At 44.2% G+C, this 17,474-nt stretch overlaps 2 protein-coding genes and 1 long non-coding RNA gene across 3 annotated transcripts in view; 2 read left to right on the top strand and 1 right to left on the bottom strand.

The window, feature by feature from the left end:
- The window catches only part of ELOA (elongin A), a 29,777-nt gene extending 26,050 nt beyond the window's left edge, over positions 1 to 3,727 (top strand). Inside the window, exon 11 of the mRNA XM_083455073.1 lies at positions 460 to 3,727. Coding sequence (XP_083311199.1) covers positions 460 to 521 — 62 coding nt within the window. The 3' untranslated portion in view covers positions 522 to 3,727. The remainder of the gene's footprint in view (positions 1 to 459) is intronic.
- A 2,191-nt stretch (positions 3,728 to 5,918) lies between these two features.
- On the top strand, positions 5,919 to 14,668 carry PITHD1 (PITH domain containing 1). The gene is made up of 6 exons (XM_083456173.1): positions 5,919 to 6,245; positions 8,104 to 8,147; positions 8,686 to 8,763; positions 10,948 to 11,052; positions 12,423 to 12,531; positions 13,870 to 14,668. Exons 1-6 carry the CDS (start codon positions 6,048 to 6,050, stop codon positions 13,969 to 13,971), a joined length of 636 nt encoding a protein of 211 aa, XP_083312299.1. The 5' UTR covers positions 5,919 to 6,047; the 3' UTR covers positions 13,972 to 14,668.
- On the bottom strand, positions 14,066 to 17,449 carry LOC310684925. The gene is made up of 2 exons (XR_014514972.1): positions 17,173 to 17,449; positions 14,066 to 15,836 (listed from the first exon to the last, which is right to left on the bottom strand). It is a non-coding gene; the product is annotated as an uncharacterized lncRNA (long non-coding RNA).
- Positions 17,450 to 17,474: the final 25 nt, after the last annotated feature.

A 17,474-nucleotide genomic window follows, 5' to 3' on the forward strand; every position in this document is an offset into this window, starting at 1 on the left:
ACTGTTTTGAAGGGGAGTGAAGAACACACACACATAAAAAGGTAACTTGTTAATTTAACGTTTATTTCTATGAGCAGGAGTATTTCTGAGGGGTCAAACAAAGAAATAATTTTTAAAAAGTGACAAAAAGTTATTTTTATAATGACTAGTTTTGCGGCTCCCAGTTGTTTTTTCTTCAGAAACAGGACCAAGTGTCTCTTTTTGTCTTAAAGGTTGCAGACCCCTGCTCTAGGGGTTATGCTCTGCTTGAACTCGTAGCTGTTGGTATACATTGTAATATAGCCTGGGAACAATGTTGGAGCTGTAGGGCATCTTGATTTAAAGGGCTAGAATCTTACTTTAAACATCAATTTGGGGGTTCTGTATTCCAGAGGCACTAACTGGAATCCGATCAAGCACATTCTTGCACGAGATGGTCTCAACTTTCCTTTTCTCTCTGTCTTTATTGTGTTGTTTCAGAGATTGCACCTATGATGGCGAAGACGATTAAAGAGTTCAAAAACCGATTTTCTCGGAGATAAAGACACCCATGCCTGAGCGAGAAGGGAATTTTTCTCCTCCTCTTTTGATGGAAGCAGTGCTTAATGGGAAAACAGGGAGGGGTTGGGGTGGCTAAGAATCCCCCCAAGCCCAATTTTAAGACCAACAGCACAGTATTGTTCAAAGCAGCCCTCCAGTTCCTTCCTCTGCTCCTACAACCTGGTCTGTTCACCCAGCGTTTTTTAAAATGTGAAGTCTTGGCACTTGCTGAGATAAGAAGGTCCACAAACTGTTGCTCTTCCTTCAGTCTCTTTCTCTGAACTCCAGAATGGAAAGGAATACCTACTTCCTCTATCTACAGTGTTCTTTTCTCAGTCCCAATATGTATGGATCTTGATCTCTCCTAGCATCCAGTTTGGAGAGTTCTTTTTTGCTGGTACTGTTACGAACAAAGGCCTTTACTTGTGACTGTGGCAGCCGCTGCTGCTTCTCAAACCCCATTTGGAATCCCAGAGCCCTAGATCCACCCCATGGTTTTGCCAGCCCTCTATCAAATCATCCCTGGTGCAGCACGTTCTTATCCCCTCAATTCTTAAATCCCCATTTCCCCTCTTATCCCTAAAACTCATGCCAGATATGTGTTGATTAGGCCTTTCCGCATATGGACACAAAACTGTCCCTGCCCCCTGCCATTTCTCCCTTCTCTTCATTCGGCAAAAAACACATGATAAAGCTCTTCCACTTCTTCCTCTTCCTTTTAAACTCATAGGAAAAACAGCACAGGATCTGAGAGGAGGAGCCTCAGGAGGGGGGAGAAAATGGCAGGTTGCAGAAATCTAAATTTAAAGCAGTCTGATGAATTGGAGACTGATCTCTGCTTTTGAAAGCCAAATTTATTTTAAAAAATGAATAGTGATGTTTAAGGTTTTGTGTCCCTGCTCCTAACACCTCTCTTGGTGGGTTTGGGGGTGTTGTTGTTGTTCTAATACCCACTTCCAGTTTTTGGTCAGACTGTGTTCTGACTTTTTTTAAAAAATATGATGACAACAACTGGCACTTTAATCAGTTCCCTGCAAGGAACTTTGGGAGAGATGCATGGAGTAGCTTTACAGCCTGTCTTCGTTTTCACATTGAGCTTCTAGATGGGAAGATGATGAAATTTCTTTCGCCCAAGAATCTTGGACGGCACCTAACCTTAGAAGGAGCTCCAGGCAAAAGATGCAGGTGTTTTGTCTACCTTGGAGCGGCAGCTTGTGCAACTGAGTAGAATCTGGACCTGCATTTTCCCCATGCAAGAGGCCAAGGGAGAAAATCCACTGGGAGTTACATCTTTCTTGTCTGTCTGAGGAGTTTGAGGCAGCTGTACATTTGGGGGCCTGCTTTTTCAGCAGCTGGAGGGAGCACAGGCTTTAACTATTATTTATGCTGATGGTGAAGGGGGTTATTGGTTGGGCAGGTCTGAATCAGGTTTGGGAGACTTGATGGTGTGTTTTTCTTGTTGCCAAGGATGCATGAAGTTCGGCTAGGAGGTTTATGAAGCAGCCTAGCCCTTTCCTGATCACGTGAAAGTGGAAGATGGGAATCTCTTCCTTCAGTGGTTTTTCAGCCTCGCTCTTGTAAACTCAGGCCTTGCAAGGATGTTCCACAGTTTGACTGACACTCAGTGGTGTTAACCGAATTGCAGCAGCTGAAGAAGCCCTGCTACCTTTAAAAAACCCTGCTGCTAATTCCTCAATGCTTGGGGCTCGATGGGACATATGAAGTGTGTGCCATGCAGGGTTTGAAAACCTTCTTGATGTTCTCTCTGTTCAAGCTGAAAAAAGCCCCCCAATGTCCCTCGAAGTTCCATTTTTATACACATGCACACATACATACACACACACATGAAAATTTTAATGATGATGGTGTTCGAAAACGGGACTCTTGGTGTCTCTCATGCTGTTTGGAGCTGATTAAAGTTCCCCGGAAGCTTTAATGACATCGTGTAGCATTTCAAGGTGTGTTGTGATGTTGAAAAAAAGAAAAGAAAATCATGCTCCTTTTTGCTTTTTGCTGTACTTCATTTTGCTGTATTAATTTAGTTTATTATATAGATAAATCTTCTGCCAACTGTTGTACTTAATGTATTTTCTCCTTGTAATAATTGGGATCGGTGGTGTGGATGGGGGGGAAAATTGAAGAATTATCAATCACTGAGGAAAGAGCATTTGACCCTGGAAAATATCCCTTCTGTTAGCCACAAAGAGTAAAGGAAATGTGGGTGGTTTCCCTGTTTTTACTAACCAAGGAAGCATCTGAGGAATTGTGTATTTGAAATGGTCAGCTGGCTGTAGCCCCTCCCACCTTGCAGTGTGTGATATCATTAGTCTGCAACAGCCCTGGTGTAGGAGAAAGCTCCATAGTGTACAGCACACAATAAGTTATGGCAGGGGGGCGGTGACTGTGGCAGCCACTGGACCGGAAGGATGTGATATGAGGCTTGCTTGACTGAAAAATGGGCAGTTGGGTGGGCTAGTTCTCTGAGATCAGGGTTTGCCCCTTAATTTCTGGTTGTTGCTATTGCCATCTTGTTGGTAGAGATGAGTGTCTGGATCATACTTGCTGCTGCTATCAGCTATGCCATCGGGTGTATTCCACCACTGAAACTGAGCCATCGAGTATATTCTACCCTTTGTGTCTAATCTGAGACTTCAGCTGTCTTATCAGTATTACGGACTAGTTAGGTGGCATTGTCCGATGAAAGTTGCAGTGCAAATACTGTGATGTCTAGCTCAGTGATACTGGAACAAATTTTCTCAAATAGGAATGAATTAGCACATTGTCATACCCCTCTATTTTACAGGTGGGCTTTTTCTCCAGCCAGACGCTAGATCAGTTGGCTTAAAAAGCATTTTTTAAGCTTTTCAGTGCCTGGGTGATACACAAACAATCTCGTGCAGAGTAAAATGACTCCAATTCTGATTCTTCTTTGGGCTTCCCACACATTTTAAAATGGGTACAATTTTCAGAGCTATTCTACATGCAAAGGAATTGAATGAAAGTGCCCTTCCTCCCCTTTCTTCCTTTTTTTTCTGCATACTACAAGGAAAAGGTAATGCTGAATTGCATTTGTCTTTTGTTTCCCACAGCTGTAAATAACAGTTTTCTATTTTACTTTTTTGTGGTAACTATATGGAGATGAATATTTTAACTAGATAAGTTATATGAAAGGAAGAAAATTGTGTCTCAATAAAAGCCAAACACTGGACATTTGTGTCTGTCTGTTCTGCATTGTTTGTTGAGGTGTATGCTTTGCTTGCTGGGACTTGGGAGTCCAACAACATGTGGAAGGCCACAGATCACCCATGCTTGCCACAAGGCAATAATTTCCAAACGTGTCCACAGGGCCATTGCAAATGCCATGAAAGCATGGCGGGTGGACTACTAAGAATAAATGAAATAATTCAAGGATTATGTGAGTTCAAGATCACAACCTGCATATGTGTCTTGGTCATGGCATGTGGCAATTCTTTCGTGTCTGCATGTAAAGACATGCTTTCCAAATGGTGTCACAACACATTAGTGTGTCATATGAACACTCTCTGCACTCCTCCTGGAGCTGGAAAGGGGTTAATTTAACCTCTGGTTTGCTAGTAAAACTGAATTGCTGTGTTGTGAAATGATGGATGTCTAAAAAGTGTCACCAGCATGAAAAGTTTGGAAAGCTCTGACATAAAGAGTGTGACCTGGTTTCAGGAGACACTGTCTATGACTAAGTAATGGCACATGAATGTCACTTATACCTCAGTTGCTTACTGACACTTGATATTTGTACGTTTAAGACTCATATTGCTGTTGGGGTTGTAAGATGTTTTGAACTGTTTTTTTTTATATTGTGTTTTAATGTTGTAACTTGCCCTGGGACCTTGGGATGAAGAGTGTGTAACTAATAACAATAACATTAATGATAAATGCTCAGGTGGTTAGGGCGTGATGCTGATCATGTCAAGGTCGCAGGTTCATAGAATCATAGAATCATAGAATCATAGAATCATAGAGTTGGAAGAGACCACAAGGGTCATCGAGTCCAACCCCCTGCCAAGCAGGAAACACCATCAGAGCACTCCTGACATATGGTTGTCAAGCCTCTGCTTAAAGACCCCCAAAGAAGGAGACTCCACCACACTCCTTGGCAGCAAATTCCACTGTCGAACAGCTCTTACTGTCAGGAAGTTCTTCCTAATGTTTAGGTGGAATCTTCTTTCTTGTAGTTTGTATCCATTGCTCCGTGTCCGCTTCTCTGGAGCAGCAGAAAACAACCTTTCTCCCTCCTCTATGTGACATCCTTTTATATATTTGAACATGGCTATCATATCACCCCTTAACCTCCTCTTCTCCAGGCTAAACATGCCCAGCTCCCTTAGCCGATCCCCATAAGGCATTGTTTCCAGGCCTTTGACCATTTTGGTTGCCCTCCTCTGTACACGTTCCAGTTTGTCAGTGTCCTTCTTGAACTGTGGTGCCCAGAACTGGACACAGTACTCCAGGTGAGGTCTGACCAGAGCAGAATACAGTGGCACTATAACTTCCCTTGATCTAGATGCTATACTCCTATTGATGCAGCCCAGAATTGCATTGGCTTTTTTAGCTGCCGCATCACACTGTTGGCTCATGTTAAGTTTGTGGTCAACCAAGACTCCTAGATCCTTTTCACATGTACTGCTCTCAAGCCAGGTGTCACCCATCTTGTATTTGTGCCTCTCATTTTTTTTGCCCAAGTGCAATACTTTACATTTCTCCCTGTTAAAATTCATCTTGTTTGTTTTGGCCCAGTTCTCTAATCTGTCAAGGTCGTTTTGAAGTGTGATCCTGTCTTCTGGGGTGTTAGCCACCCCTCCCAGTTTGGTGTCATCTGCAAATTTGATCAGGATGCCCTTGAGTCCATCATCCAAGTCGTTGATAAAGATGTTGAATAAGACCGGGCCCAAGACAGAACCCTGTGGCACCCCACTAGTCACTCTTCTCCAGGATGAAGAGGAACCATTGATGAGCACCCTTTGGGTCCGGTCAGTCAGCCAGTTACAAATCCACTGAGTGGTAGCATAGTCAAGACCGCATTTTACCAGCTTCTTTACAAGAATATCATGGGGCACCTTGTCAAATGCCTTGCTGAAATCAAGGTAGACTACATCCACTGCGTTCCCTTCATCTACCAGGCTTGTAATTCTGTCAAAAAATGAGATCAGGTTAGTCTGACATGACTTATTTTTCGATCCCCATATGGGCTACCAGCATATTTATTCATTGCAAGGGATTGGACTCGATTAGTCCAGGCTGTGCGGGGAGATTCTATCCTTTTTCTAGCTCTGTGACAAAACGGGCACCGTGTTTCAAGAGACGCGGGAGGAGCCAAGGGAGGCCGGCCTCATCTCTCGAGGGCCGGGAGACGCCTTTGAAGGCGGCAGTGCGCATGCTCTGCCATTGTTGACATCCGGATTCTTTCCCTCTGCTCCGCGCGTGTGGCTGCGTGTTTGCTGCTATCGCTGCGGGGAACGGGGCGTGCGGGGGGCGTCGCCACGCGCTCGGCCATGTCTCACGGGCACAGTCACGGCGGGGGCAGCTGTTGCCATAGCGACGACCACGAAGAGCCTCCCGAGCGACGCGGCCAGGCCTGGGGCCTTTACCTGCGCATCGACCGCGAGCGCCTGGAGTGCCTGAACGAGCGGAGGGAAGGCAGCGGGGCACTTGTCTTCCGCGCCTGGGAAGACCGCGGGGACCGCCAGAAGGTCTGCCCTCCTTTTTTTGCCTCTCGCCTCCCGGAGGGGTTGTGGAGAGGAGGAGCTTGTGGCTGTTTCGGTGCTGCTGAACTGCAGCTCCTACCAGGCCTCTCCATGGGCTGTGCCAGGGAGTTGTAGCTCGACAACACCTGGAGGGCGTTGGTGCAATGCACCAACACAGGTCGCTACACTAGACCCCATGTTGCTGAAGTACAACTCCTGACATCCCTGCGTGGGTGCATCCAGGATTTATTTTGGGGGGAGGGGCAGGCTTTAGGTTAGGGGGTCAGAATCGAGTTGTCTTCGACGCAATTGTTCAGTTAGTTAAGAATTTTTTATTTATTTACTTCAGGGGGGGGCACTTGCTCCTCCCTCTGGCTGCACCCATGCATCCCTATCATTGGCCATCTGGCTGAGTCTGATGAGAGTTGGAGTCCAGCAACGTCTGGAGGGCCACAGGGCTCCCCATTCCTGGCGTAGATATCGACCCAGCGAAGGTTCTGGTTATGGGGAGGGGCAGAGGGAGGGTCAAGGGTGTGTGTCAAATGTCCAGGCACTCGCCTGCCCATTCATTATTAGTGGATGCGTGTGGTAACTGCACAGAAAGGTATTTTTCCATGAACAGATTATAACTCAGTTATGAAGTGGAAACTTTTAAAAAATCCTAAGCATTTTCCAGAGAGGTAACGGGGTTTATTCTGTTGCTGTAGAAACAAGACTTATCTATTTAAGATATTTGTAAGCTGCCTCTTAGGTAAGCTATCTGAAGGTGGCTTCTTAACAGTATAAATTGAAAACCGGCATGCTTAGAAAACAAATACTAGAGTTTTACCCGCAAAACATATGGGGGAAAGTTGCAGCACTCAGGACTTTGTAGTTTAGAGAACAGGCGAGTGTGAGGTGACATGACAGAAATTTATAAAATTATGCATGCCATTCAGGAAGTGGATAGGGGGAAAAACCATTTTCTTCTCTCAAAGCATTAGAACTCATGGACACCGAGTGAAGTTGAATGTTGGAAGCCTCAGGACAAATAAAGTACTTTTTCATGCAGCACATAGTTAATCTTCAGAACTCGCTCCCACAGGAGGTGGTGATGGCCACCAACTTGGATGGCTTTAAAAGAGGATGGGACAAATTTATGGAGATAAGGCTGTCAGTGGCTACTAGCCATGATGGCTATGCTCTGCCTCCATGGTGATGCTTCTGTATACAGTGGTACCCCAGGTTACATATGCTTCAGGGTACAGACTCCGCTATCCCAGAAATAATGCTTCAGGTTAAGAACTTTGCTTCAGGATGAGAACAGAAATTGTGCTCTGGCGGCGCAGCGGCAGCAGGAGGCCCCATTAGCTAAAGTGGTCTTCAGGTTAAGAACAGTTTCAGGTTAAGTACAGACCTCCGGAACGAATGAAGTACTTAGCCCAAGGTACCACTATACCAGTTTCTGGAAACTGCAGGAAGGGAGAGTGCTTTTGTTCTTGGGTCCTACTTGTGAGTTTCCCACAGGCATCTGGTTCTCTACTGTGAAAACAGGATGCTGGACTACATGGGTTATTGGCCTGAACCAGCAGCTCTTCTTATGAGGGCTCACAAATTTAATATGGCAGATAAGATTGACAGGAGTCTGCATGCTTACTATGAAAGTTAACTCCATCAATATAAATACAGTGGTACCTCAGGTTAAGTACTTAATTTGTTCCAGAGGTCCGTTCTTAACCTGAAACTGTTCTTAACCTGTTAGCTAATGGGGCCTCCTGCAACCCAAAAGTGGCCTCTGGTGTTCTCAAGGTGCCATGCAGGACAACATTTTTATTCACTGGATATAAATTTCCTTATATTAAATGGAGTTTTATGTTTCTTCTAGTTTGTAGAAAGCGATGATGATGAAGAGCTTTTGTTTAATATTCCGTAAGTACCTATTTTGCATGAGTGCATGATTTATTGACATTCACGTCTCTTCATGTTCAGTGCTGTTTTCCTCACTCTTGAAATGTAGCTTGAAATGCAGAGCATTTGGGTGGCAGTCAAGCTGTAAGAGGTAATTTTGGAAGATGGCTACTATAATTTTATTTTTGTTTCTACATGATTTTCAGGAAAGACTGACTCTCAAAGCAGGTTGCAATTAAAAATCCACAAAAAGAGTGATGTGTTAGGGATATGTGAAGTGTTTAATAGAAATTTCAGAGGGGGGTGCAGAAGGAGCTGTGGGTAGACTGGGCGGCAGTATGACTGGTGGTAAAGATGGCAACCCACAGCAGCAGTCTTTCCAATTTTCTGAAGAGTCATCGGACAATGTTGAAGGTGTGACATTCTTACTCCAAGATTTTAATCATATGAGTACAGATTATGTTACACTTTAGTACACCACCTAGGAATTTTCTGGATTGTTAAAAAATGCTTTAAATCTACTGTATTTGGAAAACCAGCAATCTGTCTCTTGTTGCAGTTTTACCGGCAATGTGAAACTAAAAGGGATAATTGTGATGGGAGACAATGATGACACACACCCATCAGAAATGAGACTGTAAGTGGGGCTGAAGGGGAAATATTTTGTGGTGGAACTGTTGTGCTGTGCAAATGCCTAATCCTACCAAGACAATAACTGAGTGGTTATTCTTTTTTTTTGCTTTAGCCCTTCTATTATTCTAGTCTAGTCAATACTGGCCACTGTGTAGCTTGCAGTAAACGGTTAAGTTCAGTAAATTTGAAATTGCCCATGCCCAAATTTTGTGCCCGAAGAACTGTCTTTCTTTACTCTCACAGGTCATCATATAGCAGTGATAGCAGAAGCTACAACTGGCAGAATTTGTCAAGATCTGACTTCTAAACTAATAGGTGCTCCTCCCTTGCTTTCCTGCCACTGCTGAATGGTCCCTGTGCCCCAGTCCTACGTAGGAGAAAGTAGAAGAGTGCTTCCCATTCTTCAGCTCCTTCTTTCCTCATGTGTCTGTTTTGTCCCATTTCCTTCTAACCATCTTGCCACTTGGCTAGCCTTCCTTCCACTCCCACCTCACCTTGGTAGCACATAGTGTACTTAAGGTTTCCCTCTTCGCACCTTTGTCGCCTCTGAACAAAATACAGGATGCTAGTTCTTAGGTGGAGCCCATAAAAATAGGGCCATACAAATAAAAGCTTATGATATGACCTGTGGGACCCCCTAGAAATCATACATAGATCCCTCACATTCATCAGGAAGAGTGCAGGTTTTTACACTCCTGTGTGCAACTGTGAAGACCGGAACTGTAGAATCATGAGAGCCATCTTTAGTGCTGCAGGGGGATATTGTTGCTTTGGCTGGGTGCTCTAGGCAAATTGGCATTTGGTTTTGCTGTTGTGGCATTTGCAGGTTGATGCCCTTAGCAGTTGGGTGCAGGAGCTTCGCAAGTAGCTTGCCATTCTGTCATCTGTGGTGGTTTGAGGGCAGAGTCGCAAAAGAACAGGGAGTTGGTGAATTGGGGATGTGGCTGAAGATTCTTAAATTGCTAACATTTATTAAATCAATATTTCCCCTAGGTAGCAATGTTGGTACTACTGATCTACCAGCCCAGTTATACAGAGATCCATGAGTTGTAGTTCCTTTTTTTTTCAATAGGAGGAGAGTTTCCTTTTCTAAGCAGTACATTAGGGCAGTACTGTAGTCTTCAACTTTTTCAGACCTGGGACTCACCTTCAACTCAAGTATGCATTTGGGGACGTATCTCTTATTTCTTTTTACTACATACAGGTAACTCACATCTATGCTTATTTTAATTACACTATCATAGCTTTGCGTGGGTGGGTAAGGGAAATGATTAAGTAAATGGAGAGCGGAGGAAACCCACTCTCCATTTATTTATTCCCCCCACCTGTGCAAAGCTTCAATTGCGGGCTTACCATGCTTTGGTTAAGCAGTGCAAGGGCCCTGGAAGCTTCCCAGATCCCTTGCACCACCTTCCTAGAGCCAGATAAGTGAGGCACTGGGCTTTGGGAATGGTGCATGAGGGCTCTGGCAGGGTCCTAGAGTCCTCCCACCTCCTTCCCAAAGGTGGGCAAGTAGCGCTGGACCTTGCAGGGGGGCTGACTCTGGGGGTTCATGACTTAATTTATTTTTGTGTATATGCATGGACCCCTGGAACCTAGCCCTGACATAAAATGAGAGTTACCTGTACTTTCAGGGTGGTATTTTGGCTGCTGTGACCCACCTTAGATCAATCTGTGACCCAGCAGTGGATCCCAACCAACCAGTGGAGGACCAATGGAATGAAGCAGGGGTAACCATTGTAGTGCCCTCCAGATGTTGACAAACTACAGTTTCCATCATGCCTGATTTTTGGCCATGCTAGTTGTGGCTAATGGAAGTTGTAGCTCAAAAACATACGCAGCTCAAAAACAAAATATTGGGCTGCCTTTGCATTAGATAGAGCATGTCTTCAGCCAGCCTTCTCCAACCTGGTTCCTTCCTGGTGGTGGTGGGTTACAGCTCTTGCCACCCCTGACCTTTGGCCGTGCTGCATGGGAATGATGGCCACAGCAGTCCCAAACAGTTGGAGGGCAACAGGATGTGAAAAATAACTTGTTTTTGTCTTCTGATTTCTCCGTTTGTGTGGTGCTCCTAGCAGTTGGGCTATGTTTCACAGTACAAAGCCAAATTACTACAGTGGTTGGGATATATAAGCAAACTTTGAATTTGTGCAGGCTGACCTTTGCCGTTGTCTTGTATTTATTTCAGCTTTAAGAACATTCCTCACATGTCTTTTGGTGATACTGCCAGAGAACCAGATCAGATGTTCAGCCTGAATCGTGACGTTACTGGAGAACTGGAATATCCTACAAAGTGAGTCATTTCTCAGCTCTCACAGGGGATGTGCAGAACTCCCTTGTTTTGAAACTGGAAACAAATATTCAACCTGTGCCTCAACACCATCTCTCTTATAGTTCTCCATGTACCAGATGTCAGGACCTTCTCTATTGAACTATAATTTGTCGTGTTCTTGAGCATAAGGAGCCATGGCAGTTAAATTGGTTAATATTTCTACTATGCAGACATTCTTGGTGTAAGAAACGGAACATAAAGAGAAGGGCAACTGTTTTATTTCCAGACTGATTCTTAATTATTTTATTTTCTGGTATAGCTCACAAACAGTATTTTTGCCACTGCTGTTTTATGTGGTATGGTGCTTAATTGCTGCTCCTGAAGCGTATGTGTTGGGTGGGAACTAAGCTGGATACATGCAAATTAATAAAGAAGTCAAAGAAGGGAAGTTAACTTGACACCTAGACTGTAGAGAAGCTTTTTCCTTACCCAGCTTCTTCTTGAGCTTTCTTCTGCAATTGAGGATTAGAGAGTCTTTTGTGGCTGGAGAAGACGTGAAATGTAGCAAAAGCTATCCATCATGGGGTTTTGGCCTCCTGTTTGCGTGACACCCATTAACTGCCATCATTTGCTCCCATTTCCTTTTGTGATATTATAATTAGTTATTATTGATTTGATGTTTTGTCATTACAACAGAACAAAGGTGATATGTACCATTTTCTGGAACAAAAAAACCACAGGAAATTTAAGGGTGTGGAAAGTTGCTGCCCTGGTTTTGAAGTAATTCAATTTCTGAATTAACTTCCCAAAGTGACATGATCCCCCATGTGCCCCAGAAGAGGAAAGGCAGGAAGAAGAATGTAGTAGGTTGGTTGTATTGCTGAACAGACAAAACTGGAATTTCAGAGAGTTGGAAGCCCTCTAAAGGGGGAGGGGGGGTACTATGAGGCATAAATAGACACAACGGTCTCTAAATGTGATCGGTAGTGTAGTCACTGAAAAATCCCAAAAATCAAGAAGTGAGTTAAGTGGCTTTAAGGGGCAGCATCTGATAGAGGAGTATTTCAGTAAGGGGTCAGGCATTGGTAGGTCTCTCCCAGAAAAGAAAGATAGCACCAGTGACAAGTGTGCCCTGATGGGTTTGCTGAAACAGCCAAAAATGCTCTAACTGCTGCTGCAATCCAGGAAGTTAAGGTGATCCCTTTCTCCCTTCAGGCTTTGCCAGTTCCTTAGCTTGTGTCTCGGTCTGAAGTTGGTAGAGACAGTGACCCCCCAAAACTGTTTTTCTATCCCTATGTGATTATTATTACTCCATAGACCAGAATGCAATCTCTTGCGTGTCTGTAATGAGAATTGTATATTCAGAACACCAAATCTCTTTTTTGTTTCAGAATTGCTCGCTTTTCAAATGTTTATCATCTGTCCATCCACATCTCCAAGAACTTTGGAGCTGAGACGACGAAGATCTTTTACATAGGCCTGAGGGGAGAATGGACAGAAGTAAGGGGCCAAGATGACAAATGGAAAAAGTGTGCAGTTATGAGGAAAGAGGGCCATGCAGAGCTTCTTAAATTTGTATAAATTATCAATAGAGATAGAAAAACAAGACAGACCCAGCCCACATGCTTCTAGATCAGTACACAGTAAAAAAGGAAAAAGGGGTGGGGGGCAGGCAAGGGAAGGGAAGCAAACAAAGATAGATCTTGTGCCAGCAGGAATGGCCACCAAGGATACCGTTACTTATTTATAAAATTTCTATACTGTCCTTCATCACTGGGGAGTATATAATAGCAAGTCAAATCACATTACAATTCTGTATGTAATTCTGTCTGAGCAGAGGCTCCAGGGTGGGTGCAAAATCAGTGTGACTGCCTTGGATGTTGTATATTTAAATGACTCCTAGCTGTTGTCTGCTGTTGTTAGTGGCTAGTGGAAAAGAGCATATGAAAGTCTGTGCTTAAGGTACATCCATAGTAAAACATTAACAAGGTTTAAATGCAACTATTGCATTCTAGTAGGTGCCCACCCCTTATGGTTCTTAGTGCTATTTGCTGTAGTAATGATGAGGAGTATGACATATACCCAAGCCATGCAGATGAGTCCACAAAAGCTGCTATCCCGTTGAGCTTGCTTGACTTCCTGAAGGTTACTTGTTACTTTTAGCACGTTGTATAAGGGAGTCACCCTTCTGTAAAAAAAAAAGCAGCTTTCCTGCCTTGTCACATCTTGATGCATCTTATGTCTCACAGATGACTCAATGAGTGGCTGTTTGCAGACATGCCACTTTTATATACCTGCCACTTGATTGCTACAAATCTGGCCCCAGGCTCTCTGTGCAGGATGTGTTTCAGTTATGTGAAAGATCTGTCCTAGGATCTAAAGCAGAGATTCCTTAGCTGGGCAGCCTGTCTTCAATCCCACCTGCTGCTCCAAATTAGGGTATGATTGTAAACAAAGCAGTTATAGCTGTTTTGCTGGTTTTCCCTAGTGCAGAGCTCTGCCAGGTTAAAGCAGCCACTGACTTGTCTTGACAATCCTGCCATTTTTCACTGCACACAGCATACCTGAATGATAAGGCATGCTAGACTTTGAGGGGACAAAACATGAAAAGAGACATCACTGCATCCCCAAAGGGGTAGGTTAGCATCATCTTAAAACCCATCAAAGCATGCCCAGGTTACTCAAGGAATCTTTGCGTAGTGAGTATTCTAGGGAAAATGTATGGTGGAAGAGAAGGTCCTGCTAAATGGAAATAGTATCAAAGGACTGCTCTGGCTTTCACCAATTCTCAACTTTACTGCATTGCATCTTAGGAAGTCTTTTGTCTTTCCTGTACAGCCTCATCGACATGAAGTGACCATCTGCAACTACGAAGCAGCAGCGAACCCAGCTGACCACAAAATCGATCAGTTCACACCGGAGACGTACTTCATTTCCTAAGTGGTTTGTGCACCACCAGACTGCTGTGGAGGCTTGGAAGATTGTCAAACACTTGAGGCTATAAGGAGTATTGTAGCGTTCATTCTTTTGTGGGTGTGGGTGTGGCTGCTTTGGTAAAGCAGGGCACCAAATGCTGGCAATTAGGTACCAATAATTATACCATTGCTAAGGACAATCATGGCTTGAGATCTTACAAATATTGAAGGAGTAGGTTTTGGAAATATTGGCCTTTGCCTGCCTGTAACATGGTTGTCTCAACTATGTTGTATCTGTCAGGGCAGAAGTTGTTTTTTTCAGTCAGTGATCTTCCTGTTCAGTTGCTGCTTTTGCTGGCAATACATAAAGGTGTGAGGCTGGTGGGAGACTTGGTCTGGGAGTGTTGTACCATCTGAGATTCTGTTCTGCCTCTTGAATGTACTTTATACAGGGGGATAAGTTATTGGTGTTCTAGATGAGCTCTTGGCTAATTTCAAAAGTTAATGTGACTTGTACACGGCCGTATTCATTTGGTTGTGCTCCAGAGAGTGCACCAAAGTACCGCATTCTTCTCCATGAATATCATCCAGTAAGCTGCTTGCCAAAATGCAACAGTTTCAACTGTGCATCTAAAACCTGAAGAGGGATGTCTCTCTCCTGGGCTTAACTTTCTAACCAATGTGGCTTAATTTTTTCTAATAAACATGGCAAAGAACGTGTATGTCCCTTGCTTATATCATTTTTTTTTACCCTCCAAGCAGGAAATCTGCCCTTAGTGCCTGACACAATTGACTGGTACAAAATAAATGTGGAGTACAAAGAGCACAAGAAGAGTCCTGCTGGATCAGATTAAAGGCCTAGCTAGTCCAGTTTTTGGTTCTCACAGTGGCCAACCAGATGCCTCTCGGAAGTCCACAAGCAGGGCAATGGGGAAATAAAATAGTATGGAAGGATTGAGATTTATGGACTGCTGTCAGCATTAGGGTTTTGTTGACAACACTAGATTTTTAAAAAACTTTTCCCCCTGCAATGCAGGAATCTCAGCTAAAGCATCCATGACAGATGGCCATCCAACCTCTGCTTAAAAACCTCCCTATCATCACATTTATATTCCACCTTTCTTTCAAGGAGCTCGAGGTGGTGTATGTGGCTTTCCCTCTCTCCAGTAGGCTAGGCCAAGTGAAAATGTTTAGTTCAACATCAGTGATCTTCATGGATGATTGGGAATTTGAACCCTGATCTCCTTAGTCCTAGTCGAACATGCTAGTAGCCAGTTCTTAACTAAGGCTCAGCCTTAAACCCTTATAACAGATTATTCCCCATTGAACAGCAGGACTAAAGGACACAATCCTGTGCATGTTTCCTGGCAAATGTCACTTTACATGTGCCAAAGTAATAAACCCTTTGTTGCCGCTGGGTATAATCAACAGCCAATCCAGCTTCCTGTACATTTTCAAAATATGTGTGCATTCAGTGTCCACTTTATAGGCTAAAGATGTCAGCCCTTTTCCTATTACACCTTAACATTTGATGAAGGGAGGGAAGAAGAATATTTGTTTCATTGGTCGTGGTGGTTGTGAGCAAGTCCACTTGTTGGCATCCATCTGTCTCAAGACAATGGAATGTGCCTCTGAGAGTAAAGCCAGACCATGGGGCGCAAGCCTGCACAATGTGTTTGAAGGTCCTGGGCTGCCAAGATGACAAGAACTCCCTTTTGGTCTCACTGATGTGATCCAACGGAAAGCAGAGCAGTACGTTTGGCACCAGCTTGGCTGCAGGAGATGCTAGAAGGGAAGGAAGTGTACAAGGCACTATCCAGCCACCTTAGGGACTCCACTCTGGATTTGTGTAGGGTTTACTCCTTAGCCTTTTCTTCTCCCGAAGATATACTGCAAGGTAGTGGAGATTTAGGATCAGTGTTTTCCTTCTAGATGGGCTACCTTCCCAGGTTAATAAACCCCATCTACCCCTCACTTCCCTCTACTGCGCATGTAGAAACTGCCTTATTGACCATTGGACCCACTTTTGGTCTCATCCGCTCAATCCACTGGGGCCTGTCTTCACATGCAGAGGAAGTCCCTAACTCAACAAGGGTGAGAGACCCATAGGCTACCCTCACCTGGTTTAGCCAGCCAGTGGAAGCTGTTCCCAGGGCGTGGTTATAAGTGAGAGCTGAGTGCAGGGTGGGGACCAAAAGTGGACAAACTACCCCACAGAGAACACATGTCCCCCACCTGAGGCACTACCCCTCCCTAAAATCCCATACCGATTAACACCCACCACCCACTACCAATTAGTGTTTTTCATCTCAGCAGATAGATGAAAATAAGTAATCTTGTTACTGTTGAACAATTGTGTCAGAAGTCCTTGCCGATTCCCCCTCCCCTCTCCTTTTTCCTTTCCCCCTCTCCTCTTCTTCCTGATTGTTTAAACCAATTCATAGACCAAGAACTTATACATTGACCACTAATAATGAAACACGTATATATTTTTCCACATTATGCTATTTTTGTGATATACAAATGACATGAGAAAACTTGGTATAAGGTAAAGGTAAAGGGACCCCTGACCATTAGGTCCAGTCGTGGCTGACTCTGGGGTTGTGGCGCTGTACTGGCCAAGGGAGCTGACGTACAACTTCCGGGTCATGCGGACAGCATGACTAAGCCGCTTCTGGCGAACCAGAGCAGTGCACGGAAACGCCGTTTACCTTTCCGTCAGAGTGGTACCTATTTTATCTACTTGCACTTTGATGTGTTTTCGAACTGCTAGGTTGGCAGGATAACATTATTCTTGGCAGTATAACATTCTTTATAAAACCCAATTAAAAGAAGTCATTGCTGATCTACGGTTGTACCAGCAGATCCTAATCTATCTTTCGCGGGCATACCCATTGCTAATAGGTGTGGGATGTTAAATTCACAGGAAGGGATCGCCGTCTAACCTGGTATGCTCAGTATGGTCACCTGGTCAGACTTTCAAAATCAAGTCAGGCAAAATTTATCCTGCTAACTCGATACAGTTAGCAGGCACGTGCTACCATTAAGTACAGTATGTGTGACGTTATTATGACTAACGGCTGATACCAAGAGCGCAAAAATAATTAGCAACGCCAACGCTGCTGTTCACCATAATAATTATGAATTGGCCATGGCATCAAATGCTATAATCCCCATTACCAAGACCCACCAAAAAAAAGAACTGCTATTTCAAATACAGTGGTACCTCGGGTTAAGTACTTAATTCGTTCCGGAGGTCCGTTCTTAACCTGAAACTGTTCTTAACCTGAAGCACCACTTTAGCGAATGGGGCCTCCTGCTGCTGCCGCGCCGCCGGAGCCCGATTTCTGTTCTCATCCTGAAGCAAAGTTCTTAACCCGAGGTACTATTTCTGGGTTAGCATAGTCTGTAACCTGAAGCGTATGTAACCCGAGGTACCACTGTAATAACAGCAAAAAGCCATATGAAAATACTGAGCCATTTAATTTATGACACCGGAACGAAGAACCCCGGCACGAAGAACTTCAG

The sequence above is a fragment of the Podarcis tiliguerta genome (assembly GCF_965153285.1).
Source record: "Podarcis tiliguerta genome assembly, chromosome: 8".
Taxonomy (NCBI): domain Eukaryota; kingdom Metazoa; phylum Chordata; class Lepidosauria; order Squamata; family Lacertidae; genus Podarcis; species Podarcis tiliguerta.